The sequence below is a fragment of the Pelmatolapia mariae genome, linkage group LG20 (genome assembly GCF_036321145.2).
Source record: "Pelmatolapia mariae isolate MD_Pm_ZW linkage group LG20, Pm_UMD_F_2, whole genome shotgun sequence".
NCBI classification, from domain to species: domain Eukaryota; kingdom Metazoa; phylum Chordata; class Actinopteri; order Cichliformes; family Cichlidae; genus Pelmatolapia; species Pelmatolapia mariae.
The window spans coordinates 22502353-22530122 of NC_086244.1; the positions used below are offsets into that span (position 1 = coordinate 22502353).

A 27770-nucleotide genomic window follows, 5' to 3' on the forward strand; every position below is an offset into this window, starting at 1 on the left:
CTACTTTAGGGACTAAATGCACTTAGTTGCGCTCCAAAATGGCTCTTGGTGACAAACTCATGAGAAATACGACAAACAGAGTGGATGAGAGCATTTTAACACGTTTCAGCTAAAACTAACCTGTTATTTTTGTTTTTGCCAAAACCTTTTTTTTTCTGTTCAGGTTTACATTGTTCATTGTTTTGCCCACCTTTGAAAGAAAATGCACCAAGACCTACTCTACTTGCTCTCTGTGCAGATAACTTAAGAGTCAGATATTTTTTTCCTCGAGCAAACACGCTAAGGGGAACGAGGGAACGTGAGTAAAGACTTACATGAATCGGTTAGCCAGTAGGAACGAGCAGCTACTGTTAGCAACACGTTAGCTTTAGCACAGTTTAAATTTTTTTTATTACAGTTTCCAATTCTAAGAAAAGTAGCTTAAAATTATGAAAAATGTTTTAAAATAAAATATCCTAATTTAATGCTTTAAAATGTCATGTTTTTTTTTTTTTTAAAAAACTATTTCTCATATTACTTATCCGTTGTTAACGCTGTGGGGATTTCAAAATAAAAGTCTCAAGCTACTTTTTAGGCCGTGCTTTAAAACGTCCTATTTTCAAAATAAAAACCTAACTTCAAACCTTTTAATTTTTTAACCTCTATGAGTTGCTTGAAATGATCATTTTTACAAACCTCAGCTATCATCTTTGATTTTTTTTTGTTACAACTCTTAGCAGCAACTAACAAAGGCTGGCAGCTGCAGCATATTCAATTGCATTTTTTTCCATAACTTGCATAGTCTATTTTTTATTTTGTGTAATGTGTATGTCCCTTTAAAAATCAGTAGAAGTCAGTCTGTTGTTTGTGCTTCATGCTCCAGAACCAAGCATACCTCTATGAGGCATACAAGCCTCAGAACTCCGCTCAATATTGCATTTATAGTGGTTATTTTAAGTATAAATAACCGTGTGCAGAAGGTTGCTAAAAAAAATAAAATAAAAATACGTCTTGCTCAGCATTTGTGTGACGGGTCTTAGCCATAATTGATTTAGCAGGAAGAACTTATTTTCACATTTCCCTAAGCTTCCATGGCACAACTGGAATGAGGTTCTGGAGAAAAAGGTGCTGGTAACCCATTTCTTACATTAAAAGCAAACAGCGCCCCCTGGCGTTCCCCTCTATCAGATAGCTGATGAGACAACTCACTCGTTGACCTTCTTAATGAGTCTTTCAGTTGCGCTCCATATGGAGCCTCAAAGGATTTAAGTGCTGCTCCACACTGCTGGAGAATATAGATTTATTTGATTTTATGCTGTCAATGTCAGGAAATGTTTCCTCGCTGCATTTAAAAACAAACAAACAAAAACTCTAAATCCACTAGCACAAGCAATAACATTTGATGTCAGTATTTTAATTCCATTACTGTACTCTACACACTAATGTTGTCAATATTACACTTTAACTCCATCATCCACCTCCATGCTGAAAATTGGATTATTTGGTTGGTGAGAGGTTCCAAGGCAAATAAATAAATAAATAAATAAATAAAATAGTAAGACAACTGGGATTTATCTTTTTAATGGTTTGTTTGACACTGTCATCAAACCCATCACACACACAAGATTTGAAATGTTTTATTTTTCATAGAATTCTGAACAACCAAGTGTGTAAATAAAAATAAAAAAAAGAAAAAACCAACAGCAAAAGTGAAATTTCATTCATTCTTTTTTTTTTTCTTTAAAAAAATATCAGCCTTTCCCCTTGTTCACAAACCGTTTCCAAACTGGGACAAACAGAACATGATTAATTCGGAGAAGCTGGAAGGCCATTAACATTTGTTGGCAAATATAAATATAGTGGTTTGAACAGGGTCTCAAATAGCTCACATGGAAAGAGTGTACAGACAGTTTACACGACAGTAGGACACTCAACCCTGCCTGTATCAATTTTTATTAATGTAGAAAACCAGGATCCTTATTTTCTGCTTTAAATCAATGCATTTATGACAAGGAAATATATACATTCAGCCAGCACTTATAGTCTCTGGTGTATGGTGTTTGTGTTGCCTCTTGAATCATGTTGATTGTCTATTCAGGGGCATAATTGTGAGAATATGAATAGTCTGTGTAATAATTTGGTGGCCCACCCCTGCCTGCTGGGTAACCCCAAGAGCAGGGTCCACCTCCAGTCCCACCGCCTCGTTCGTGCCCTCGCCCAGGCCGAGGCCATAGTCCTACAGGTGGGACTCCTCTCCCTCGATAACTTCCTAAAGAACCCGGGCCCATAGCACCCATCATTGGCCTGTGATCCATATGTGGAGGCATGCAACCTATACTGCCATAGCCCACACCAGACATTGGATGTGGAGGCAGCTTAGGTCTGAGTACAGAGCCCCCCCTTGTGGGTACTGTGGGAATACCCACAGATGCACCAAGGCCATCAGCGCAATTCACCTGAGTCCTGACCCCCTGACTACAAGGGGTGCTGCCTATAGCGGCTTCTCCAGTCTTAGCGAGCCCACTGGGATCCACCGGGGCAGGTGGGACCACGCCCGGGTTGCTTGCATTGTCACAAGCTGTGGTCCCTGCAGTCCCCCATACCCCGTCCCCAGGTCCACTGAGTGTCCTGTCCGGTTGATTGGGGGTCCCACTAGCATTCTTAGGAGTCCCAGCCATGAAACCTGGCTGAGTTGCGTCATTATGGTCTGTGAAGGGGGGGATTGTGGTGGTGAGGGGAGAGGTCCCAGCAGCTCCCGCTCCTCCAGCGTCCGAGCTATATCCATGACCCAGCATCATGAGGTGAGGGGGAGGGGGAGGCTTGACCTCCAAGGGGAGGGAGGCCAGGTTGGCTAGAGGTCCTGCTGGGGGCATGACAGGCGGGGTTGGGGCTCCGGAAGAAACTGTGGTTGGAGGTTCCTGTGTGCCGCTGCAGGGGGAGGCGGGATAGGCTGGGGAGGCCGTGTAGCTAGAGGAACCCGTATATGATGACCACGAGGCTGAAGGGCACAGGAAGCTCTGGTGGGGATTCACAGGGAAACCTCCCGGTGACAAGCTGCCAATGTCTGAAGAGCCCATGCCTATCTGGTTCGTGGCTTTGAACTGAGAGATGGCGGTTTTGAAAGCACTGTAGTTAGACAGTGTAGGCGTCGTCTCAGGGGTGGTCTGCTGGTCTGGGAGCGGAGGACGAAACTCGTTCTCTGGCGGGGGTGGCTGCGGAGGCTTCTTTGCAACTTGCTGCTTTTGCTCTGGAGGATCTAATATGGTTGGTGGCTCGCCATCATCAGAGTCTAATGACATGTCCTCCTCTTCCACACACTCATCATTCACTACTGGGAGACCAGGAGAGGGCAGAGAGAGAGGGAGAGAGAGAGAAAGTGGAAGAGTAATGGAAAAGTGGAAAGGAAGATATAATCAACAAATGTGTTATGGCTGCATTAACAACAGTGCTTTGAAAAACTGTCTGGCAGAACATAAATCTTTAACTGGTGAGATGGCTGAAGAAAAAGGCAATTTAGCAAAACAATGAGATTATACAGAAAACATGAACTCAGATGTTTCTGTGTTCTGCGCCCTTTTTGATGCTACCCACCAGTAGAAGGAGGTGTAGGAAGCTCGTTCTGATTAATGGATCCAATGAGACTGTGGAAACCGCTCATAACATCGTCGATGCTCGCTATCACAATTCCATTTCTGGAGTACTGCAGGAACATCTCGAACGGTCTCTCTGTAAAAATGAGCGTTTTCAGTGAGTAAAAGACATTTGCTAACACAACAGTAATACAATCTTAACGAGGCATGTGGTAACGGTGATTTTTTTTTTGGGGGGGGTGAAGTGAGATTACCTGTGAGGAAGATGAGGTGTCGCTGTTGTGTGTGCTGAGCTTGGAGTTTGATGAGGCAGTCCAGATCTGGAGCCTGCCGCGACTGCGTGTCACACTCGTGATACGGGAGGAACTCCACTAAATGCTTTTTCTGATAGGCTGTCAGAAGATTCAGCAGCCCCATGGCATTAGTGTTTAACCTTTAAGAAACAACAGCAAAAGCATACAGAGGTCAGTTAAAACCAGTATGGGCAAAAGTTTTGATGTGGATACAACTATTATGGCTAATCTCTTACTGAGATACTGACCTCCCAAGCTCTTTAAGTTTCTTCTGGGACTTACAGTGAACCTTCCACTGCCAGGGGTGTTCAGGGGTGCTCTGTTCCTCCAGGAACTTCAGCAGCCCCTGCAAACGATCTGGACAAAACACACAATACAAGTTCAACATGCAATACAAGCTTTAGTCGAATAATATTTGTTTGGACCTTGTACAGTCCACACAAAGAAAAACAAGACTTACCCTGCGTGATAAGATCAGGGTTGAGGACAAACTCATCAGACACCATGAAGCCACCGGACACAAAGAGCTCATTGTAAGTGTGGTTCTTGACATCGTCCAGACTGTCCACTCCAGCAAAGCTCACTGAAGGCAACTTTTTCAAAGACACCAGAGCCGGGATCTACATAATAAAGGAAAGAGTGATTTTTTTTTTAACTCCCTAAACATGAAGTTGTTTTTATAGTTTTCAGATTAAACATATTTTAATTTGAAATATAAGGTCCAGCATTTAAATCGTTTAGCATCAGGGAAGTGTCTGACTAATCCCAAACTGATTCTTCAGAATCACTGAGACCCAAAACAACAGACAGCCAGCGTTATTAAGAACTATTTACAGCATTAAGAAGAACAAGATGGTATAAAGTGTAGGCGATTTTAAATGTTTTCCAGCCAGCCATCTCCAACTCAACAGATCAACTGGCAGCAATATTTTTTGATCTGTTAGTAACTGGCCTGAGATTTTCTCAAGGAGGGACACTACTAAATAAACAAGCTAAAACCAAAAAAAAAACACCCAAAACTTAAAAGCTGAGTGAGTTAAGCAACAGAAGCACCTGAGAGCCTAAAGAAAATACATATATATATCTGAAATGCTTAAAAAAAAAAAAAAAAAATCGGCCAAGTACTTTTATAGATATGTATATGTAGGAGAGCTGGTGCTGTTTTAAAGGAAAAGGGTGCTCATTGCGAATACTGATCCTCAGTTATTTGGTAGTTTTGTTTACTGCACTGTGTGAAGTAAATTAAATAGAAATAATTCATGATAATATTTTAAAAGCATCCTCACTTTGCTATTGGCGCTAAAACCTTTCCGCAGCACTATAACTAAATGGAACGTGTAAATAACAGGCAACAAGACGAAAAACAGCACTCTGCGGGAGATGTAAAACTACCCATTATTTATGTTTTATCGCTACCTGCCTCAGCGGGTGCTGATTCATCCGAACTACAATCTGGATGTGAGCGACTGGAGGGAGGATAACGGACGGCGATTGTACCTTATGCACATGTGCTGCGATGTCCTCGTTCCGAATGATGATGAGGAGCTTATCCAAACTGCTGCTGTTTTCCAAAAATGTCTGCGGGCTGCACTCGCTGTTGCCAAGACTTTTCAAGTACTCCTTTGTGACAGACAGGAGAGGATGAGATTGTTAGAGACAGACAGATGAATGTGTCTTCTTCTTTTACACATACGAGTACTGACTGACTGACAGATACAGAAAGAGCTGAGCACTAAGACATGAACCCACAGTGACAAAGAGAAGCTAGTGCAGCCTTGCACATTCCCACAGTGACCTGTATTTGCACTCATGGTATGCATCCCCTCTGAAGAATAAACACGAGCTCTCTGGTTCCAGTAAAAGAAAAAAAAAAATAGTAATGAAGAAAGTGAAAGAAAACATGTAAAATGGGCAGTAACAACACCATTACTGCTGCAACCAATTACGATTTTCATTGCCGAATTCTGACAATTTTCTCCAAAATATTAGTTTTAGCCGTAAAAATCTGAAAAAGTACTTTTTCATCTTTTTTAATGAGCCCACACTGTGTGCAGTTTGCTTGTTATATGTCTGATTCACACTCCAGCAGCTAATGATATCTGAAGACTATTACACACGACAATGAAAACAGCAAATGCCTTTTTCTGAAAACATTTGGCATTTTTGAGTAAAAAAACTAAACTTTTTGTTCATTATCAAATCATCAAGTAACCGCTGGAGCTCTGTGTAACATTGTTAAGTAGTTCTTCCTAAATGGTAACACTTTAGATGTCAACTAGGGGTGTTAAGGATTGAGGACAGTGTGCACTCATTAGTTAATGACTACTCACAAGTCGTTAGCCAATGAGCAAACCCTGGATATCCTCCTTCCTGACCCTAATAATGACCATAATTTATAAAATGAACTTCACAGTTTATTAGACATGACCTGGAAATCATGCCTGAACAGATAAACCCATCTGAGGTCACAGAGCAATGTAGCCAAGGGCTATTTTCCCATTGACTTCTATACAGCATGTAATCTTTTAGCAGTCAGAGGAATTGCCCTCTGCTGGTCATTAGAGAAAATGCATGTTTAAAGCACTGATGTTTGCTGACCTGGAAATGACATCCATCTTTTTATACTATGACTGATGATGATGACTGTGACATTTAAGCAGTGAAATATTGGAAATCCTAGACTTGTATAGAAAATAACTATGCCACTGTTTCTTTTTTTTTTTTTTAACCTTTGCAGATTTACAGACTCTTTCCACCTCTTATTTATATTTTGAGATGCCAACAAAACAGATGCAAAAAAAACAAAAAACAAACAAAAAAAAACAGAAGTTAAATAAGATTATTTCTGCTTTTATCTTTCAACTCAATTTCCTCAGCGTCATTTTTATTACTGTCTGGCTTTTCACTGACTGACTGTATTGTAGCTGCAATAGGTTCAGCTGCAATGAATTATTTATAGAATCCTGTGGTTAATCAATAATCTTTACAAACATAATGACATAATGCATTGTACCTTGATCTCCTTGCAGACAGCGCTCTCCTCCCCCTCGTCTCCAGAATAGATGTAAAATTTAACTGTATTCTTGGTAACGTCCTTAAAAATCTCCACCAGGCTGCTGAAAACTTCGGGTTTCAATTGACCAATCAGGCTGCCGGCTAGCAGGCCAGGCCCACTGCCAGAAGCGGCGCCTGGGTTTTGCGAGTTCTGCTCCGGAGACTCCGCTGTGACTTGAGAAGGAGAGTAGACCTCTCCCCCCATCTCTGTTGACGGGGCTTCCGATTTAATCTTAGTGGATGTCATCTCTTTGATGGCGCTTGTTTTACTGCTCTGTGTGGAGGCGGTGCTCTTTGACAGGGAGGGCTCTGCTTTCATTTTGGTGGTCGGGATGGGGGCAGGGGGTGGGGTAGTAAGATTAGATGTTGTCAATGGGGGAGGTGGAGAAGTGACCTTGGAGGGAGCAGGTGGGGCTGGGATCAACTTGTCCATCTTCTCACACAGCGCTTTGACGTGCCCCTGAATGGGGACAGGGGAGACATAGGGCACAACAAAGTGTGAGAAGCAGCTGCTGGGCACCCAGCAGTGGCGAGGAGGCAACCGCGGGGGCAGCTGCGAGGTATAGCTGATGTGTTGAGTGTGCATGATATTTTTAATGTCAGAAGAGAGGCTATGAATTTCCTGATTTAGTATTGTGTCCAAGCTGATGGAGGGCCTGAATGGAACTTCCTCTACAGCAGGTAGCGTGGGTATAGGCATCTTTTTTACTTCCACAACGGCAGGCGTTTTCGGCTCTGGGTCCATGTCTGCCGCTGGAGCTGCCACTGGCACAGGCTTTGGCTCAGGCTTCAGCTCGGACTTCAGTTCGGGTTTCAATTCAGGCTTTGGCTCAGGCTTCATCTCAGGCTTCGGCTCTGACTTCAGCTCGAGTTTTGGCTCGGGCTTCTGCTCATTAAATGGCTGCGCTTTGTCTGAGGAAGCCAGATATGAAATTAGTCACGCTGATGCCTTGTTAGCACAAATATGCCTCAAAGATTGATGACTGTGTGAACTCATTGCTTTCGGGTACCTTCGTTGGCGGGGATATCCCAGGTTGTGTTTTCTGATGTGCGTCTTTGCTCTGGTGGGGAGCCCGGGCTGAATGGACTACCTGGGCTACAGTCCATGTCCTCCTGCACAGAGAGAACACACCAGTAGATATTTTTAAGTACAATAAAATACTTATTCATCTTTGGATAGGAAAAAAAAAAATCCAAAATAACAACCCTATCAGCTGTTTACATCTCACCTCGGCGTAGTTCGTTTGTGACGGAGGCTCGTTTTGTTTCCTATGGTCCGGGTCGTGGTAAACGGGTTCCCCCCTTCCTGAACCTGTTGATGGTTCACCGTGGTTCGAGTCTGCAGACACTGAACCCTGAGCCACAGCTTTATTGAGTGTGGCCAGGAGGATCTTGAGAAGGCGTTGGGTCTCGCTGACGGCTGAGGTATTGGTGTTGCCACGGGCCCTTAGGTCGGTGTCATAGATCCCCATGCTCTCCATCACTGCAGTCAGATTTTCGTTCTGCCCACCCTCATCCACAAGGTCGTCCCCTTGTGCACCTAGTGGGACACAGGTAATGCAGATAAGTTAGCAGTAGTGCACGTTTTGAAAGTGCAATACAGATGTACCAAAATAAACTTGAGGTTATTCGGAAACCCTCTCATCATTTCATCACATAGGTTATTTTTCAGCTTTAGGATGTTCTTCTCAGTATGCACAGAAATTCAAACAGCCCCCTGGGTTAGCGACAAAAAGACATGCATCTTGAAATTAACCTGTTTAAAAATGTATTTAAGTTATTCAATTACTGAGAACTAATCAGACTGTGTTGTGAAACGAATAAAATATTCATTCATTCATTCATTCAATTGGCTGTGACTTAAATTCTACGACTGAAATCCTGCTCCACAGGTGATTGCAGCGCGCCTCACCTCTGCTGGGTTCCCCGTTGCTCAGCTGATCTGTGCGTTGATGTTTGTTCGCGCCTCCTCTCTCGTCCCCTTCAAATTTCCTTTTCAGACTGTTGGCATCCCAGGCGCCGTCCTCCCCCCGGTCCTTCCCGGGATCCTTCACGAGTGCCTTTTTATGAAGCTGAATCAGCTTAAGCAGCTGTTTCATTTTGTCTTTATCGTACTCGTTCTGGGACAGCCGCAACCTCTGTGGCTGAGGCTGGGACTCATCGTGGGGCTTGTGTTGCATCTGGGCTCCGTTTGAATGGGCCACCCCTGGCCTCCGTCTACTACTGCTACTACTACTGACACTACTGCCGCCGCTGCTGCTGTCAGTCGGCGGCTTTTCCTGGGCTGGCCTTTCTGAAGGCGCCCTCTCCTGGGACAGCCTTTCTGAGGGTCTCTCTGCTCTGTCCGAGCCCCTGTCCGAACCGCCCCAGTCAGAAACGGGGCTGTATTCCACTGGGGCTGGAGCGGGTGTGGGTACGGGTGCAGGGTTCCGTATTCGTTCAATGATGTCCTTTGCCTTGTTCAGAGGTAAAATATAGTTTGCGGGGTTGTGAATGTACGATCGCAGCACAGCATCCATGTTACATTTGGGTCTGGGTGCTGTGACGGGGTTCGTCCTTTCATTTACATTATATTTGTAGTCGGGTAGAATGAATGGACGCACAGTGCCCGAATCCATACGAGTTAGGTAATCGGTGGCCTGACGCTCCACCCCAGAGCTCAGGTCCTTGCCTGGGTTTGGCCGCAACTTGAACAGGCCGTAGTGCACTGCAGGGATGAAAGACTCCATGGATGACAAGAAAGCCGGCTGAGGCTCCACCGTCAGCGGCTCTGGCTCGAACAGCCTTGATGCTAAGAATGAGGGGGGGGAAAAAACGCATCAGAATCGTGTAAAAGTTGTCCATATGGAGACGTGCCAGAGGAGCGTCCAGTAAAACCGGCATGACATAGATAACAGTGATAAACAAAAATGAAATATTCTTTAGCGTTGCACGGAGATGCTGGCACTCGGGATCAGTCAGAAAATGCATGTAGAGACAATGAATATGACTTACAGTACTTGACGATCATCCTTGGCTCCTGAAAGATGAATAACGCTTGCAGGTTCTTCTCTACCCGCCCCCGTCGCTCTAGAAAACAAACAGAGAACCTTTTTAAAACCAAACTCTCACCGGAGGCAACAAGTAGGTGTTCAACTCACACAACAGAGAATTACAAGAGGAGAGTGGCAGATAAAGCTTTCTGGCACCTTTGGACTCAACCATCTGAGCCGAGGACAACAGGAAGAGAAAGCCTCTGTCAAATAAGGACTTCACCAGCACCTGAATAAGAAAAGCAAAAGCTGCAGTCAGAACACCAGGGAATAGATCATTATCGCATAATGGGAGCAATCATATTACCAGTCTGTTTCTGGACAGGATTTCATTTGCTCAGTGTGTAAATGAGTGCTAAACTGACAGGTTTATGCTATTTGTTTAAAATTACTGAACAAAATAGAACAGGATTAGCACAACAGCTTGACAGATGACATCCCTACACTGTTTTCTAAGCAATGAGAAAATGGAACTGTTTATGAAACGAGATCCTTCTTAATTATATCAAACAAATGCACAGAAATGCAAAGTTGTCAAAACAGAAAGGAGCATTTTATTTACCTGAATATTGTACAACCTGAGAATGTTGTGTTTATTTTGCTGAGTGAACCTGGCTAAACTGCAGGTATGTGACTCACCATCCGGTCTCTCTCCAGTTTGTTGACCAGAGCGGCCAAGCTGCCGCTGGTTGGTTTGCCTTTCCCGTCCACCACCTCAAACAGGCTGCAGGACATCCCACACTTCATAACTGCAGACAGAAATAAGCAGGTGGGAATGCGTAACTCGGAACTCAACATGTAATCATTTATGATACACACACACACAAAAGCTACTTTACTGAGACAGCCGGGCTTCATGATGCATGAATGCTTTTAGAAAAGCTTTACAGAATTTCAAGTAATGCACAACCGCCCACATGCCAGGGGCCATTATGATCATTATGAGAGGAAAAAAAAAAGGGAGAAACAAATGTGTGTTCTGGACTAACCTTCCCGTGAGACGCTGTAGGTGTCCCAGGAAAAGAGCACTGAGGGAATCTTTCGCTTCACCTGCTCTAGCTGCATGCCCCGATTCACCTCTAACTTCTCAGGCCTGCACCGGGGCACATGTTACATTATTAAAAAACATAAAACAAGAACAAAACAGGACATTGTAGCTTTTTCTCCTCTCCTACAAAATATGCAAAGAGTTAAAGTTCAGCACATAAAAAACCTTGTGTAGCAAAGAGTGTCCTTAATGATTAACAAAGAAAAGTCCAGTATCACTGTGGACCTTTTGTTAAGACTTGCATGAGAGGGGAAAAAGTTTACTCACAGTTTAAAAGGAAGGTAAGGACGCAGGGAGGATCGTAAACAGATAGGGAACAACTCCTGGCCCTTGTTTACTAGTGGACCACTCCACACAGTGTAGCAGCTCTTCCCTGCAACAGGCAGAGGTCAAACATCAGACATTCTTCCTGAGACTAGCGTGAGCTGGATGACTGAGAACCTACACAGACATCAGACATGATACTTCATAACTTTTTGTAACTGCTGCTTCATTTCAAGACACATTTGGTGTCTTAAAAGCTAGCAGCAAGACACATGAACCATATATCTTATAGCCACACTTCAGTATTTGTTTATTTAGCCTAAGTCATGTGATAGCACATAATAGAATTTTTCTCTTATTGCACAGACCCACTTCATATATCATCAAGTTTACACTCACGTGGCACTATTTTAACACAACACAAAAGAAGCCAATTTCTTTGATTACATTTAAGAAAAGCTTAAATACCATTACCTTTACTTCCTTCAGAGGAAATAGTGTTAAACCTGTTAAAGAGCAAAACATAGAGCCTGTTTATAAACTCAGCAGAGATGTTATTTATTTATTTATTTATTTTTAAAAAACCTCCTCAACGGCCTAGAAATGCTTTCTGGGTTTTACCATTTCCTGCGGGATTACGTACCTGTGTGCAGTCATAGGAGTTGCTGCAGCTTCCTTGCCTTTGTACTGAAAGGAAACCACAGCGTAGGGGCACACGTGCCTGGGCCGCGCTTTGATCTCATCAAATGCAAACTCAAAAAAATATTGCTGCAACACACAAATGAAGATGGATTAAAACACAGCACTAGATCCCAACAACAATTGTGCAAGATTACACAGGAAGAACCCAGCTACCCGCTACGAGCAAGCACTTGGTGAGAGTGGGGAGGAAGAACTTTCTTTTAACAGGAAGGGACCTTTTAGAGAACCTGGCTAATGCACGATGGAACACCAGATTAAATAAACGGGGTAATAAAGAGGAACCAGCACTTACCTGCGTGAGCTCAAAAGCCCTGTAAGACAGCAAAGATGTAACCCTGTTGGCACTTTTGGACAAGTGACAGTCAAACTTGGGTGAAGATTCGATTGCATTCTTCGGCGTGTTCTCATGGATGTGCTTTATCCGTCCCTGAGAGACAAAACGCAACTACTGACTCAAAGTCCCAATGGAAGCAGAGGCCTGTCAAAGCTCTAATGCAAAAAATAGATAAGGTATTCATACCCTCATAACTTTAAAAATGATCATGTCTCCAAACGCGCCCACTTCAAAAGGATTGATTTGTAACAAATCGGAATATTTGGAGAGGTAAACACCTACAAGGATTACAAAAAACAAAAAAACAAATTAAGGGAAAACATTTCTAATAGGCTACGTTTATGTCAATTACTTGCTGATGCTTGTTAATATTACTGAGAAACAATGTATCCGAAAACAAAGTATGCAATAAACTTTGGACTAATATATTATTGCATATGTAAGAGCCATTACCTTAGACTTCAGAGGCAATTGTAAAATGCTTGTGAAACATCCAGATAAGTAAAATAAAAAGGAATTCGACTAATTATTCTGCAAAGCCCATTTTCATATAACAGCAACATGGGAGCACCCAGCTTACCCACTGATGGATTTCCTAGTGTATTAATCTTACAGTGTCCAACTGATAAACCCTTCTCACAGATCCACTGGAGCTGGAAAACAGAACAGGCAAAGCTCAGAAGCAAGTCAAAAACCTCCGCGCCTTTCCAATTTGTCAATATCCTTCTGCATATATGAGTGAGGTTTTGCTAGCAGGCCAACCTTGGATTTGTCTGGGAAAAGGAAGCAGTACGACTCAGCGAGTTCTTGTTCGGTCCGGCCCTCTTGCTTCATCTCTCTCCGCTTTTCTATGAACTGACGAAGAAAAGACAAGCAGACAGTAAATGAGACATGGGGGCAACCTCACAATATTTAACATTTCTTCGGCACAGTTATTTAAATTGCCTGCCATTTTATCCAGAAAATTGACGACTGACCTCCTTCTCCAGCAGCTCATTGTGAATTAGCCTGGCTTTGCAGTAGGTGAAGGTTCCTCGCGATGATGCGTCCAGGTAAAACGAGGAGATGATCTTCACGAGGTCCTCAAACTCCCGGCTCTCGGGGGGGAGAAACTGGTACAAGCCTGCACATAGAGAAGCGAATCAGCGGATTAGCGGTTCCCATCTGCACTTTGCAGGACTGAGCGAATGAGCAGAGGACGATCCCTTTGGAAAGTCACATTTTAAACTGAAATTTAACCTGCAGGAGACAGCCACATCAAACTGATAACCAACCATTTCCCTCATTTAATAGACAACCTCGCAGTAAGACTTTAAGTCTAAAGCATACGGTTCCTTCTTAGGCTTTAGGCTTGAGCTGAATATGTATGTCACATGTTATCATTTGAAATATTAAACATACAAAATAACCATGGGCATTCAATGCTGCACGTAACACCACTGACCAGTGCTTTTTTTTTTTTTTTTTTTACAATCCTGGCAGCTACACTGACACAGTGGATGAAGTCTAGTACCTGCGTTTATTTACATAAGGCTTATCAAGTGAATCCAAACTCAAGCAAAGAAGTGAAACCATGACTAGCAGACAACAGACAACCTGAATGAAATGTCAACAGCCTCAAGCCTGTGTGATAACAGATAGTAAACCTCTCCACTGTAAGCCAAAATGACAAAAAAGCTGGAGACGGGGTACTGGGGCAGCCCAGTGTACCTCAGTGCTGTTAGGAAACTAACACACTTTATAAATTACTTATGCAACCCATAGTGCTAGAATAGTGCAGGCATGGCAGCTTGGAACAGGCTGATTTATAATTCCACTTCATCAGGACTTTGCATATATCCAAATAACAGATGCTCCACAGCATAGTTGTGGAAAATGTAACCAACAGTGCCCATCCACCTTTCTGCAAGAAGGAAGGGGAAGGGCGGGTGTAACATAGGTAGGTGGATGCACAGAGTAATGCTCTCAGGGGTACTCGGGTGAAGTGCAAAACTGATGCTCTGAAATGCCAGCGACATCAAGCTGGGTTAAGGGGTGGGCAGCCCCACCAAATGAACCATGGTGCTATGAAAACACTGAGGGATGGACGTGTGGGGTGGATAAATCCGTGCCCTTCACTGAGGTCAAAGAGACACCCACATATTGTCAGGTGATGACTGCAAACCACTCATGACCCCTGCTGTATTATTCAACAGCACTACGGTGCCGGGTAGGGATGAGGAAACGGAACAGGGTGTGCTTTCAGATGGCCAGTCTTTCAAAGTGGCGCCTTCGCTGCACCGTTGCTGCCCGCTGTTTAACTTGGTCTACCACAGCTAGCGGCATGCCTGCAAACAAACGCTACACCAACCGACACTATTCGCCTGCTCAAACTGCAGCATGGTAATCTAGCCCGAAGCCGAAATGTTCGCAAACCTTTAGCTAAACCAATAAAACTGGCGAAAGCAGGTAGCTAGCTAGCAGGCTAGCAACATGCAGCAGCAGAATTATGAAAGACAGGACAGGCTCTGTTCAAAATAGCTGCGATATGGCACCACCTTTCCGTTCGCGTATCTTCCTCGGGATTTGGAAATTTCTCCGTGGCAGCTCATCGGTCGATCTCTGGGCAGGCAGAGGAGAACTGCTGAAGCTCCGAGCGTCCGCTAGCATGCTCCTCCGCCGCTCAGGGGCTTCTTGTTCGGGCATTACACTGTCTCCACATCCAGGCTGATCGCCATTTTGGTTGGCTGTGGCCGAGGTGGCGGCTGAATTCTTCTGGGGTTCGCCACCGTCCGGGTGGAGATCCGTCGTCTCGGTACACTCTGAGTCCCGTTTTCCCACCGCGCTGGGGTTCAGGGCCATTTTCGGGCACCGTGCACGTATTAAAGACAATGTAGCTCTGACGATTACGGCGCCGCTGTACACACACACTCTCCTCCTCACCCAGCCTCCGCCATTGTGAAAATGACGTACACGTTCTTCTCCACCACTGCAAAACGCTGCCGTCACTGTTTACATACGAGGGAATCCGCGCCACCCAGCGACCGATAGGCGTACTGCAACACATGACGCGGTGACCGTCCGTCTGATTGGCTGTGTGTGGAGGGAACAGGGTGGCAAAAGTGAAACTATTTCTCACATTAAATAACATTCGGTGAGAAAAAGAAAGAGGATGTGAAACACCGCTTTGGAGCTGTGAAAGCCCTGACAGTGTGACTTATGCAAACCGATTCTCTTGCCCATTTCTTTTCTTTTCTTTTTTTTTAAGCCTATTTGTTTTTTGCATTTTTGCTACACAAACTGAAGTATCTGGTAATATATAAGTACTGGCTCTGCTATGTATTAAAATCTTGTGTAAAAGTATATACAGAGCAATCACGCTTGTAATACCCCATTCTACCACTAGATGGTAGCAGAGAGGCTGTGATTTTTATATGTGTATCGGCAATACACTTGCCTTCATACATGACTCAATAAACGTAAACCTCTACAGTAAGTAAAATTGATATATAAAGGGTATTATTATTATTATTTTGCTGCTCCTTTTTGGAGTCGCCATAGTGGATCACACCAACCCTCTGCTTGTCCTCCTTTACTGCATCCATGACCCTTCTCTGCAGTCTTCCTCTTTGACTTCTGGCTGGATGCTAACATATTCAGATTCCTTTGTCCAGTGTATCCACTATCCTTCCTATGGACATCTGAAAAACCGCTCGACCTGAGCTGTCCCTCTGATATACTAATTCCTAATCTTGTACTAATCCTGGTCATTCCCATCACAAATTTTAGACTCTGCCACCTCCATTTCGCCTCCTGTGTTTTTGTCACTGTCTCCACCATTTATCTTGCACTCTTGCTGCTATCCTTCTGTCACAAATCAGCCCTGACACTCATCTCCACCCTACCTACACTCTCTTCTTCACCTCTTTTGTACTCTGTCTGTTGCTTTGGATGGTTGACCTCAGGTGTTTAAACTCATCTAACCTTCACTACCTCTACTTCTGGCATCTTCACCATTTCACCTATCTCCCTCTCATTTAGACGCATGGTAAATGGTAAATGGCCTGTATTTATATAGTGCCTTTACTAGTCCCTAATATCCAGTCATTCACCCATTCACGCACACATTCACACACTGGTGATGGCAAGCTACATTGTAGCCACACCTGCGCTGGGGCGCACTGACAGAGGCGAGGCTGCCGGACACTGGCGCCACCAGGCCCTCTGACCACCACCAGTAGGCAATGGGTGAAGTGTCTTGCCCAAGGACACAACGACTGAGACCGTCCGAGCCGGGGCTCGAACCGGCAACCTTCCGATTACAAGGCGAACTCCCAACTCTTGAGCCACAATTGCCCCACTCTGTCTTGCTTCTACTGACTTTCATTCATCCTCTGTCCAGCGCATATTCCACCTCTGCAGGTTCTCTTCCACCAGCTCCCTCCTCTCACTACAGATCGCCATGTCATCTGCAAACAAACTGTTACCCACCAATGTCCCGCTGCTCTCATATATACGTCTCTGATAGATATTTAAAAGGTGAATACAATTTATGTTCACATTTTTTGACTGTATAAGTAATGTAATTTTAATCACACATAATAATAATAAAGCAGGAAGCTTTCTATAAAACAGTGACATCTTTGATATCTATAAATATGTTTTCATCAGGGGATAATCATACTGCCCCTGCTGTAAATGTCAAACTCCTTGTAACGCAGATAATCTTTCAGCCTGGGAGGAAGAGGAAGGAAGTTGATAAAAGCTGGTGCTCTCAAACGCAGGCATCTAAGGTGCTCCCTTATCCGCAGGCGACACAGGTGCTTCAGGCTCCGCACATTTCCTGTCAGACAAAAAATGTTAGCAACTACAGATGAAGCGCACATTTTTGCTGACAACAGGTAGTGAGCAGTTCATACTTTGAATGTGGCAGATTTCTGGCCACTGTTTCTGCTCCTGCAGTGTGTCCTTTAGTTTGGTGCAGAAGGAGACGTGGTCAGTGTAGTCAAGCATAATGCGTACCACCTGGGCAGATAAGTACTTCAGCCAGGATACTGTTATCACCTCACAGAACTAGAAAAGGGATTGAGAGATGTGACAGTCAATCTGAAACTTTGTAGAAAAGCATTACTCTATTGTACTTCACATGTTCCACTCTTTATAACTTTTTTTTAGCATAAACATGGCCTCACCACCATGTCTTTAATGACTGATGTCGTCCAAGCAGTGTAATCATGGGAACTGTCACCATATGGACAGTCAAAGCAGCGCTTCACGTCATAACCATGGTTCAGGATCATTCTCAGCATAACCTCATCTTTTAAGGCATACTGCAGCGCTGAGGGGAAATGAGTGGTGTTGACACGGGAGTAGTAGTTGACATTTGCCCCGTACTTCAGCAAGATGTTGATCAGTTCATAATTGCCCTGTCTCAGAGCCACCTGTAGACAGTTGATGGGATCCTGGTTCACGAGAGCCCCGGCCTCTAACAGTAAGCGGGTGCACTGGAGGTCATTGTTGGACACAGCAAAAAAGAGGGCAGACTTGCGGTCATCATCATAGTTGCGGCGGATCCTTGGGTGCAGCATGAAGTTTGGATCGTAGCCAGCTTTGAGCAGTATCTCCACACACTGGGCGTGTCCCCCAGCAGCTGCAGAATGGAGAGGACTCATCCCACTTTCCTTTACAGCATGCAGCTTCGTCACTGGGATGAGGTGTTCCAGTGCTCTGTAAAAAAAAAAACAACCCAAAAAAAATCTTTATGTAAGAACATGATATTGGTTGAAACCCTATTTAAAAATTCAGGAAAATAAGTATAGATAATGCTCACAGTCTGTGTCCATGGTATGCCACTCGATGAATTGGCAGGTGCCCACTATAAAGGGGTACGTTTGGATCTGCACCGTGTTCCAGCAGCAAGGAGATTATGTCAGGATTTCCTGATGCCGCTGCATCAAACAAAATCGTACCTGACTCCGATTCACACCACACCTGTGCACCTAAAAAATGAATTAAAGCACTATGAGAACACGCATTTACTTATATACATAAGTAAAAGCAAAAGGAGGTTAAATCACTACATTTACCTTTCTGTAACAGAACCTCCACCACATTTAGATGTCCATTCTGTGCAGCCAGAGCCAGTGGAGTTTTCTTTTTAACGTCACATGCATTTGGATTAGCACCAGACTCTAAGAGCAGATACACAAAATTCTCCAAGCCTAAAAACGCAGACTCATGTAGAGCTGTCCTGTTCAGTGGTCCGGTTTGGTCTATTTTGGCATTGTAACGAAGCAACAGCGTGGCCAAATCATACTGATCATTTAGAAGAGCTGTGAGCAAAAGGAGCAGGAGAGAAAAGGATGAGAAAGTGTCACACATGTTGAGGTATCTCTAAAATAAAATGTGTTTGAAGTTAGATGAACATAGCGCGAGATACCTGCCACTAATGGAGAATCCTGCTCGTCATTCTGGAGATCTGGGTTGCTACCATTCTGTAACAGGAATGTAGCATTCTCTCTGAGCCCGTGGACCACAGCTAAAAACAGTGGCGTCTCACCCTTCAGAGTGCGACACTGGGCTGCACCCGGGGGTGATGCTGGAACCCAAACACCCAGGAACCGATTAACACCTCAGGGTTGAAATGAACAAGCCTGTGCAAGTCAAAAGTTACAGCTACATTTACCTGAAAGGATAATCTCTAGCACCTTCTTATTCTGCTGTGCCGCAGCCTCATGCAGCGGGATCCATCCTCGTGTATCAACTCTGGACAGAGTCTCCGGTTGGGCTGCAAGTCTGTTCAGGGCATTCTCATCACCTAAATATGAAGACGGGACGTATCAGATCTTTGAAAAAGATTCATAATTGTCTGAATCAGCGCTGAGGTTAAAAGTCATCAGCTTACCCTCCTTAATCGCTTTAAAAATCTCATCAGGGTCTTCACAAGGTTTCAGATCACTATTTAAAGTTATTGCACAGAATAAGGATTCACTTAAACAAACAAGACATTCATAATATAGATACTTATATTTGAATGCTGGGTGAGTAGATAGAAACCTTGGATTTAATCCTTTTAGCTTTCTATACTGAATTAGACTTTGTTCAATAATATATTGTGTTGCCTCATCTTCATCCAAGTCTTCCTCTGATTGATAAAAGTCATCTTCTGTTTCCATGCTCATCTGACAAGTGTAAAAAGAGCCAGTGCAGAAGGGGTTACTCTGAGGAGGCACAGCTATAAGGTAAACAAGAGCATTAAATCACACACCACTCACAGTCCTGAATAACAACTGCAACACAGTGCAGCTAAGCAGGAAATGTGGCAGTCAGTCTCATTGTTTTTACTTTACTGACACCATAATACATGCAGGATATTGGATCTAATGACTTTAATTGGACTTATTGTCCCAATTTTCAGTCTAATAACTCTCAATATCAAAAGCAAATCTCCAGTTGAGAAGCTGCAGGGTTTTTTCTTTCTTTCAGCATTGCCAAAACAAACAAATGGAGATTCACAAATGACTCCAGTGGACATTTCTTAAAAAGAATATATAAAGCAGCAGAGGAAATGCTGTTACGAGAGCAGAGACTGCAACACGACACAAAGTTATAGCATGGAAATTCAAATGCCACATGTATTGCAACAGTTTGTATAATATGACAGTGTGTCATTCAAGCTCCACACTAATCAAGTTTTTAACCAAATAAAATGTTTTTCATCGTGTGGTGTTTACCTTCAGTCAAAAAGCTGCTCTCGGTGTAGTTTTAACACCAGTATAGCCAGGGGGGTCCTTAGCAGCCACACATACTGGGGCTATTTATATCCTGCCCTCTCTCTCTCTCTCTCTCTCTCTCTCACACACACACACACACACACACACACTATAAATATCAGATCACAAGGTCTTCACAGCCAGTTTCTAGTTTGACCCACTAAGCAACTGCAACAACTGCCATCATTAAACTCATAAGCAATCGTATTCATAATGCAAAATCTAATATTCAAACACAAACCAACAGTTGGTTCACTTTAGAAGTTAACCCCCTCCATAAAATATGTAGAATACAATTTTTCAGATTTTACAAGATTGTTTTCTTTGTGCATAACACACTGCTAAATTCAATTATATTTAATCTCTTATGATTCACCCTAAAAGACTTTTATTTTCTACTTGTTATTGCTGCTGCACATTAATAGCTTATAGTCTATAGATGGTATCAGCTCACACTGAGGGAAAAGGAGGCAAGCAGGTTACTAAGGAGGCAAATGAGCAGCGAGAAAAAGGACAAAAGGTTTATAATGAGGTATCAGTCTAGACAGCAAAACTAGTTTGGAAGCTGAGGCTCTCCGTCAGTAGGTTTTCTAAGTATAATCCATGTTTTTATCTTTAGAGTGATCATTTTATTGGGCTTGTGTCCACCTTAGTATTACAGCACATGAAAAAAGTCACTCCAAGGAGACACATGGCTAAATGCCCACTGTAAAAACTGTAAAGGTATAACTGCAATGATATACCGTATAGGTGTAACTATCCTTTAAGCGTTCGAATAATGTTTGCGATGTTCTTGGCTTATTCTTGTGTACTGCAGTCAAACGTTGTATTAAGTAAAATAAGAACCTACATGAAATATATTTTTAAAATGTGAGCCAAATATTTTGAAACCAGTGTGTTGCAATTAATATTTGACAGGTTTTTCCATCAGGACTCACACAGCACCAGCTGAGCACTGAGGCGTACCTGTTTCCATGTCTTTCTGTTAAAAAAAAGAAAACAGCACATCTGATGCGCTTAATCTTTCACTGTAACATTTCTGGTGAAAGCACAGCGACTTTTTTATTTTGTAAGTAGTTAATGGACAAAGTTGTGAACTGAAAATACCAACATTATATTACATTATAATCTCCACATCAGACATAGACATTGTGTTTATTATTGTATTAAGGAACACGGAGTATAAACTAATCCAAGCAGGATTGAGAAAAGCTGCAGTAAAGCATTTGATTCTTAAAGCAATGTGCTGACTGATCTCAGTCATCAAGCTGGCAGAGCATGGCAACACCACGCTTGATCCAGTGCTGTGGGCGCTTGTTGGTGGGCAGCGTCATGGAAATGACAAAATTGGTGGAGTGGCCTGTGGTGGACAGCGTGCCTTTCCTTTCGCTGGTCTTGTATAGAGGACAAATGTACATTTTCTGAGGCTGACTGACGCTGTTCTTTTGAGCTGTTTGGCAGAAATGAAAGCAAAGGAACACAGAAAATGGGAGACAGAGGGTCATAAAATAATACAAGGAAACAAGCAATTATGTACTTGAAAGAGATATCTGAAAACATTAATTGCATCCAGATTGTTGCAGATCTGAAACACCAGCTCTAGAAGTGTACAAAGTCAGGCAATACTTACTAGGTTTTACCCAGATGATTGGCATTGAGTCAAAGAGGACTTTGGGGTACTGCTCAGCCAGAACTCCACTGATAATAGAGAGAGACAAACAAACCCATCCTTATCAGGTCTCCCTATATTTCACTAGTGATGAACGAAGTAAAAAAAATCCTATATAAATCTTATATATATATAAAAAAAAAAACTCCATTACAAGTAAAGGGCCGATATTAAAAAATATAAATTTAGCCCAATAAAAAGTATTATAAATATTTAATTTTGAAATGTAATATAAAGCAACATAAAGTAGAATATTTTCATTAAATGCTCAAATGTGTGCTTAAGTACAGTGAATGACTTTTTTCCTGCAGAGTAATAGCTTATAAGCTATACTGCTGTAAGCATACAGTCAATATTGTAAACCTAACGCTGCTGTGAGCATGTACCTTTCTTTGTCCCACCGAGCTCCATCAAGAAACAGTCCATTAATGTAAACACCATCTTCAGGCGCTGTTTGTATCTCGTCAAAAGGAAGGACCTGTAAGATAAAATCATAAAAGACAAACCACTAATCAGTAATGTCTAAGGGCTATGACAAGATCTTTACATGTGAAGAGAGATCCAAAAGTGTGAGTCTCCAGACCTCAAATTCGAAGCTCAGCAGGTCAATGGGGATGTGGTATTTCCTGGCATAGTTCTGCATGGCCCCAGTTAGAAAGGCCTGGGTGAAGAAGAAGCCAGACAGCCAGAACACATTGGGCTTGCTGGTGTTAAACCAAACCTACAGGCACACAAAATAAAGTGAAAATATAATGAGACTGAAAAGGTGCACAAAGCTTTGATATGCCGAGTTGAAACTGCTCATTCAAATCACTTTTGCTCACTAGTCTTACCTGCAAAAACTTGAGCCTTGACAGAAAGTCATTAATGTAACTGCCCAAGGGTTTGAGGCTGGGGTAAGAGCGCTTGGCCCATTTCTCCGGCACTTTTCCAACTACCAAACTGCCTGCAACTGCCTCCAGCTCTGCATCCATCACCACCAATCCCTTAATAGCCTTCAGCAAATTCTGCAGGCTGATACGAATCAAACTACACAACCTGAGAGAGCAAAGACAGCAGTTAAGTCATGAAAGAAAAATGGTTGCTATGGCTATATAGCTTAAAACAGGGTGGAGAGCTGTCTGTTCATACGTGTTGTAGCGCTCCATCTCTTGGACGAGGACTGTGTTCATGCTTTCTTCATAGAGCACAGGAAACTTCAAGAGAGCTGCTTCTGTGTCAAAGTTAGCTGGGAGCTTAGGGAAATAAGCAAATGTGGCAGTTATAAGCACACAGTGAAGTGGACACAGAGCACAGACAGGAAACAGGAAAATTTGTACAAACGTTGAGAGTTATAGATATACAGATATATAGCACGTAGTATTTAGGAATGGTTCTCCAGGCTTCTTAAAGAACATTTCAGAGCTCCATTTTGGATGTTGGCTGCTTTGTGTTCTGTTACCAATGTTGACCTCTGAGTTCAGGTAGAGGCAATCCATGACTGATTGTGTTTTACTGTATGTTTTTCTATCCAAGTATGATTTTAATGCACTGGCAAGGTGTGTTTGGGATCATTGTCATGCTGAAAAATGAGGCTGTTGCCAATCAGACATTTTCCATTAGTACTGCATGGTTGATCAAAATCTGACAGTACTTTTCTGCATTCATAATGCCATGAAATTTGACAAGATCCCCAACACTACTGACTGAAATGCAACCCCAATCCATGACAGAGCCTCCACTGTGTTTCTCAGATGGTTGCAGATGCTTACTCCTGTCTACTCATTTCCTCCATACATACTGGCCATACATATTGGTTTGAACCAATATGTATGGAGCCAGATGTATCTCTCAGGTGTGTGGTAGGGCTTTTCTTTAGGTCTGACACTTCTTTTTTGACTTCCGCTTGTCCCGTTTCCTCACATGTTTTAAGGACACACTGCACACTATGCCAAGTTGTGAAACAATTTGGCTAATCCCATATGGAAAAGATATATATAAATCTTATAAAGTTTGTATCTGTCTTGTGTGAAACTTGTATGAAAAGCATACAAGAGTGAAAACAGATATAAGATCCCTAGAAAAATTATATAAATGAAACTTGTATGTTTTGGATACTTACTAAAACAATATATGAAAGTGTCCACTTTCATGAGTAAATCATATAAGCCTTATATGATTCACTATATAAAGTAGGCCACATCTGATGCACATCTGAAGTTTTTTCTATTTCTTTTCCATATGGGATAGCTCACTGGGAATCACCTTGTTGGTGCAAAATACAATTTTATGGCACTCAAACTCTGTTGACTTTGGCATTTTTTATAGATTCCACTAAAGTAATGGGAAATAAATCTGTGTTTTTGTGAAAGGGCCAAAGGACTCTTTGCTAAGTTGTCTGCTTTGTGTAGACACAACACTGGTCCATTCCTTGAGTTGGGTGTCTTTTTATGCTTGAATGAGTCATAGGTCAGTGTTAAGTGGCTTAAAAAACAAAGAACATTCTTCTGAAAATGGTCAGGCTTAAGAACTGAACGAAAGATAACCGAAAAAGCAGTCAACTTTCAAAGAAAAACTGACTTACTTTCCAAAAACCTGAAAAACTATTGCTGAAGACCAATTTTCAAAACATTGTGGCTCCTTGGGAGCAATTATAAAGAAACTAGGGGTGCTTCAAGACTTTTACACAGTATATAAACTAGTCATTAACCAAACTATTGGACTAAAGAGAATAAAAATAATTCTCTATCAAAAGGGAGGTTATCAACCTAAATCAATTCATCCAGGAGAAGCAGGACTATGTCCACCTGCACTGCAGTTACTGAAATCCACTGAACAGATGTTGAGAAATTTGGCTTCAGTCAAAACAGAGGAGACAAAGTAAGACCAAAGTCGGTAAAATTGAAAGTAGTGTCTGGGAACTGAAAAATGTTATTTAAAAAAAACCCCCAAATATGTCAATTAACTTAGCCGATGCTGAGATGCTGTATTTCACAGGATGAGTGAAATCTCGATGTGTGATGGTGCTTAAGGGAACATTAAGTAATTGCCAAAGGTTAATAGGATGATTCTGCATAAAAACTTATGGAAATCCAACTGTTGGTATTTGAAATGTTTTTGTTTGGACCAACCATGCCATTGACATGGCTAAAAACTCTTAAATGAAAAGGAAGTTTGATTAAGTTGTACCTTGGTGAGGATGTCATTCGCTATGTCGTACAGCATGTTGTCGCTCTCAGAGTGGGTTCCGCCCTCGGAGCCTCCACCCTGGGTGAGTATCAGTGAATCAAACAGTAGTTTTGTCTGCTGCAAATCTTTGGAAATGTCTACATTTTCGTGCATCCCAAACACTTCTGGATGCTGGCTGAATGGAAGTTCCTAGAGCACAACAAAGACACTGCTGTCAGTAATATACTATATAATTGAAAAAAATTAAAGATTATATGCAGTTATTTTATATAAATTATATATACTACTGCTTCTGGAGTGTCTGCACCTTGATAAACAGAATGTAATCCTGATAGCTAGATTTAGGTGGGGCACAGTAATCGCCACTAGGTGAGAAAGGATAGCGAAAAGTCTCAATGATGTCCTTGTTGTAGAAGTCAGCCAAGATAGTCATCAGGAGCCGCCTGTCCCAATCATCTGTCACACGGCCACCGTAATTGCACTCTCCAGTCAGATATGTTATGGCCTCCAAGGGCACCTTGTCATATTCATTTACAAACAGCTAAAGAGGAAAAGAAATTAAATGAGTTTTTGATTTTTTTTCAGGGTAGAAACACAACAACTGAGATTTTTGAGTAAATACCTGTAGCTGTCTGATGCTTATGCGCAGGTCAGACTCATTGAAGCCATACGGAATATTCCAGCCCAAAGGACCAAACTTTTTCCTCTCCTGAACGAGAGCATGGAAGAAGCACAGTCCATACAGGAGCTTCTCCCAGATCTAGTGAGGAAATCCATTGATTGTGTTACACACCTATTGAATTAATACATAATTATGCATAAAAAAATCTAAATAGGTTTCCTCCTGACTCACCAGCTCTTTATTGGGACAGTTGCTGAAGAAGTTTGGATCAGAAATAGGATCTGACAAATAAGACTGGAGCAGGTTGAGACGGAGTCCTGTTGGGGGCTCATTTGTCATTTTCACTCCATTCTGCAGGATGGTCACTGGAAACTGATTTAATTTTTTTTTACTATACTGAAGGCTCTTTCAGATGACAGTTATATCTATTTAGTCCTTAAAGTTGTTCATTTATGGGTTTTACCTTGGCTGAAGGGTAGCTTGTGAGCCAGAGGCGGAAGTCTTGGTGGCATGTCGCAAGACTAAAGTCCTCACAGATTTTCTCTAGCGTGGGCATCCAGGAAACGGCCAAGTGGCAATTTTGTAAACACACCCATGTCCCATCCTGCATGGCTGTGGATATCATTTTAGAAGCAATGGGCCCCTGTCCCTGACCCAGAGAGATAGACTGGAACTTGGCACCACCCATGTTCTTGTCACTGGCAAACTTCAGCAAGCCTGTGGAAGGATAGTTTTAGTTTTTCTAAAAGAGTTAGTTTTCCTAGTTTCAGGATTTGACACTAACTTTATGTGGCCCTTTGAAAATCAGTAAAACAGATCTATAGAACTTACTAGCCATGGGATCAGCACCTGTAGACAGCACAAACACGAGTGGGATGGCAGAGTTGGAGTCCAGGTAGCTCTTACTCAGGTCAAAGGGAGGTGGTTGGACAAATTTCTTCCCTAGGTTGCGAGTCACATATTTAGTCACAGCTGGCAGTATCTTATCAGGCCTGAGACAGCGAATGATGATCATCTTTTGCAGATCATTGAGCTGTTCACACCACGGAGCAGGCAAACCAATAGTGCATGGATCTTTGCTGTCATAAATGGACTTGAAGTCATCTGGATTTTTAATGAAAGCTTCTCTGCAAAATAAATAACAATCCACATTGGGTAAACAGTGATGATGATGAGGCCATTTTTATTTTAGTGATTAAAGCTTGTTACTTCAATCCTCGTAAACCAGGGAGTTCACTGGCTCTGCAGATTTCATCCCAGCTCTTGTCCTGTAGCCAGGTGGGGTCAGGATTAGCAGTGGTGTTCTGGAGGCCCACTCCCCCAGTCAGCAGGAACATAAAGTCAGTGTGTTTAATCTCCCCTTTTGCTCTTAGAAGAAAACATTGATAAAAAAAATAGCATCAAATATAAAAGTAAACATCCACATAGATTTGCACTAAGCATGAGAGTAAGAGTCAAAATTGCTTGTAACTTTAACTTACAGTAGTAATTTGCAGCAGAGAAGGAAGGAGAAGAGGAGTTTGTCTTTCTCAAACAGAGAACGACATATGTTGCAGTACAAGTTATAGGTGAAGTGATCAATAAGAAACTGAAGCCTCCTTTCCAGAATCTTGGACTTGTTACTGATGAACAAAAGGCAAAATACACAAATTTTCCAAATAACACAGACAAACTAAAAGCTATTAGTTCTGGCAGATGTGTCATAGTTCATTACTTCACCATACCACTAACCAGGTTTACTCCTCCTGGATCGCTTACCTGTCTTGTATGGAGTTAATGTACAGATTGACAAACCAGCTGAGAGAGTACTGGTACATCGGGTCAATGTTGGTCAGATCAGTAATACTGAAGAACAGGATGGACGAGTGTTTTGCAATAGCTCTGTAACCCTCTCTGGACTCTGCTATCTTGATCTCTGTCTTCTCTGCAATCTTGGAAAGATGTAAACATTAGGAAGTTAGACTATGAGACGATCAAATTAACTTAAAAGACATCAAATTCACAATTCGGCTTTGATTTTATGTGTAATTCACACCTGCTGTTTCTTGGTAATTGTGTTGGACATGATCTTTGCTGAGTCTAGAATCTGAATGGCACTCTCATCTTCCAGGATATTTCCCTCAGAGGACTGCAGTGTCTCTAGGATCTTGTCTTCAGTTTCCTTTAGCTGCCTCTTATTTTCAGCTGACTGCAGGATTAATGCATTTCTCTCCTCTTCCAGTTCTGGCCTGTGGAAATACAAGTAGATGACATGAGTAAAAGAG

General features: G+C 42.5%; 3 protein-coding genes across 4 annotated transcripts in view; all 3 read right to left on the reverse strand.

The window, feature by feature from the left end:
* Nucleotides 1-1349: 1349 nt before the first annotated feature.
* Nucleotides 1350-15236, reverse strand: tasorb (transcription activation suppressor b). Of its 2 annotated transcripts, none has more exons than XM_063463650.1 (23): nucleotides 14834-15236; nucleotides 13274-13419; nucleotides 13059-13151; nucleotides 12877-12949; nucleotides 12483-12574; nucleotides 12255-12389; nucleotides 11904-12028; nucleotides 11735-11766; nucleotides 11264-11369; nucleotides 10938-11041; nucleotides 10588-10697; nucleotides 10105-10177; nucleotides 9911-9985; nucleotides 8829-9707; nucleotides 8146-8456; nucleotides 7927-8029; nucleotides 6876-7828; nucleotides 5360-5482; nucleotides 4323-4482; nucleotides 4111-4219; nucleotides 3824-4002; nucleotides 3571-3705; nucleotides 1350-3307 (listed from the first exon to the last, which is right to left on the reverse strand). In XM_063463650.1, the coding sequence occupies exons 1-23, from the start codon at nucleotides 15135-15137 to the stop codon at nucleotides 2070-2072; spliced, it is 5658 nt and encodes a 1885-aa protein (XP_063319720.1). In that variant the 5' UTR covers nucleotides 15138-15236; the 3' UTR covers nucleotides 1350-2069. The 2 variants fall into 2 exon arrangements, with proteins under 2 accessions (XP_063319720.1, XP_063319719.1); XM_063463649.1 differs by having other exon boundaries at nucleotides 1357-3310.
* Nucleotides 15237-16942: 1706 nt separating this feature from the next.
* asb14b (ankyrin repeat and SOCS box containing 14b) lies at nucleotides 16943-20115 on the reverse strand. Its single transcript, XM_063464877.1, has 10 exons — nucleotides 20009-20115; nucleotides 19332-19456; nucleotides 19180-19232; nucleotides 18961-19092; nucleotides 18715-18873; nucleotides 18362-18607; nucleotides 18106-18274; nucleotides 17468-18002; nucleotides 17195-17348; nucleotides 16943-17118 (listed from the first exon to the last, which is right to left on the reverse strand). The coding sequence occupies exons 2-10, from the start codon at nucleotides 19454-19456 to the stop codon at nucleotides 16943-16945; spliced, it is 1749 nt and encodes a 582-aa protein (XP_063320947.1). The 5' UTR covers nucleotides 20009-20115.
* A 987-nt stretch (nucleotides 20116-21102) lies between these two features.
* dnah12 (dynein, axonemal, heavy chain 12) overlaps nucleotides 21103-27770 on the reverse strand; it is a 29353-nt gene continuing 22685 nt past the window's right edge. Inside the window, exons 58-73 of the mRNA XM_063464529.1 lie at nucleotides 27542-27734; nucleotides 27265-27437; nucleotides 26988-27128; nucleotides 26716-26874; nucleotides 26338-26633; nucleotides 25970-26223; nucleotides 25738-25878; nucleotides 25507-25644; nucleotides 25192-25425; nucleotides 24885-25073; nucleotides 22848-22951; nucleotides 22550-22754; nucleotides 22300-22437; nucleotides 22103-22194; nucleotides 21678-21745; nucleotides 21103-21497 (exon numbers count right to left, since the gene is read on the reverse strand). Coding sequence (XP_063320599.1) covers nucleotides 21304-21497; nucleotides 21678-21745; nucleotides 22103-22194; nucleotides 22300-22437; nucleotides 22550-22754; nucleotides 22848-22951; nucleotides 24885-25073; nucleotides 25192-25425; nucleotides 25507-25644; nucleotides 25738-25878; nucleotides 25970-26223; nucleotides 26338-26633; nucleotides 26716-26874; nucleotides 26988-27128; nucleotides 27265-27437; nucleotides 27542-27734 — 2719 coding nt within the window. The 3' untranslated portion in view covers nucleotides 21103-21303. The remainder of the gene's footprint in view (nucleotides 21498-21677; nucleotides 21746-22102; nucleotides 22195-22299; nucleotides 22438-22549; nucleotides 22755-22847; nucleotides 22952-24884; nucleotides 25074-25191; nucleotides 25426-25506; nucleotides 25645-25737; nucleotides 25879-25969; nucleotides 26224-26337; nucleotides 26634-26715; nucleotides 26875-26987; nucleotides 27129-27264; nucleotides 27438-27541; nucleotides 27735-27770) is intronic.

Bases quoted from the DNA above. Each gene is read 5' to 3' on its own strand.
- asb14b (XM_063464877.1), bottom strand. From the start codon at position 19,456: ATGAGCATGGAAACAGAAGATGACTTTTATCAATCAGAGGAAGACTTG. The intron at 18,874-18,960 runs GTAAATGTAGCT...TTTGGGTTCCAG, and splicing joins GCTAGAGATTATCCTTTCAG to CATCACCCCCGGGTGCAGCC. The intron at 18,608-18,714 runs GTATCTCGCGCT...TTTTGCTCACAG, and splicing joins GGATTCTCCATTAGTGGCAG to CTCTTCTAAATGATCAGTAT.
- tasorb (XM_063463649.1), bottom strand. From the start codon at position 15,137: ATGGCCCTGAACCCCAGCGCGGTGGGAAAACGGGACTCAGAGTGTACC. The intron at 13,152-13,273 runs GTCAGTCGTCAA...TTTCTTCGTCAG, and splicing joins ATGAGCTGCTGGAGAAGGAG to TTCATAGAAAAGCGGAGAGA. The intron at 12,029-12,254 runs GTAAGTGCTGGT...TGTGTGTTGCAG, and splicing joins GGGCTTTTGAGCTCACGCAG to CAATATTTTTTTGAGTTTGC.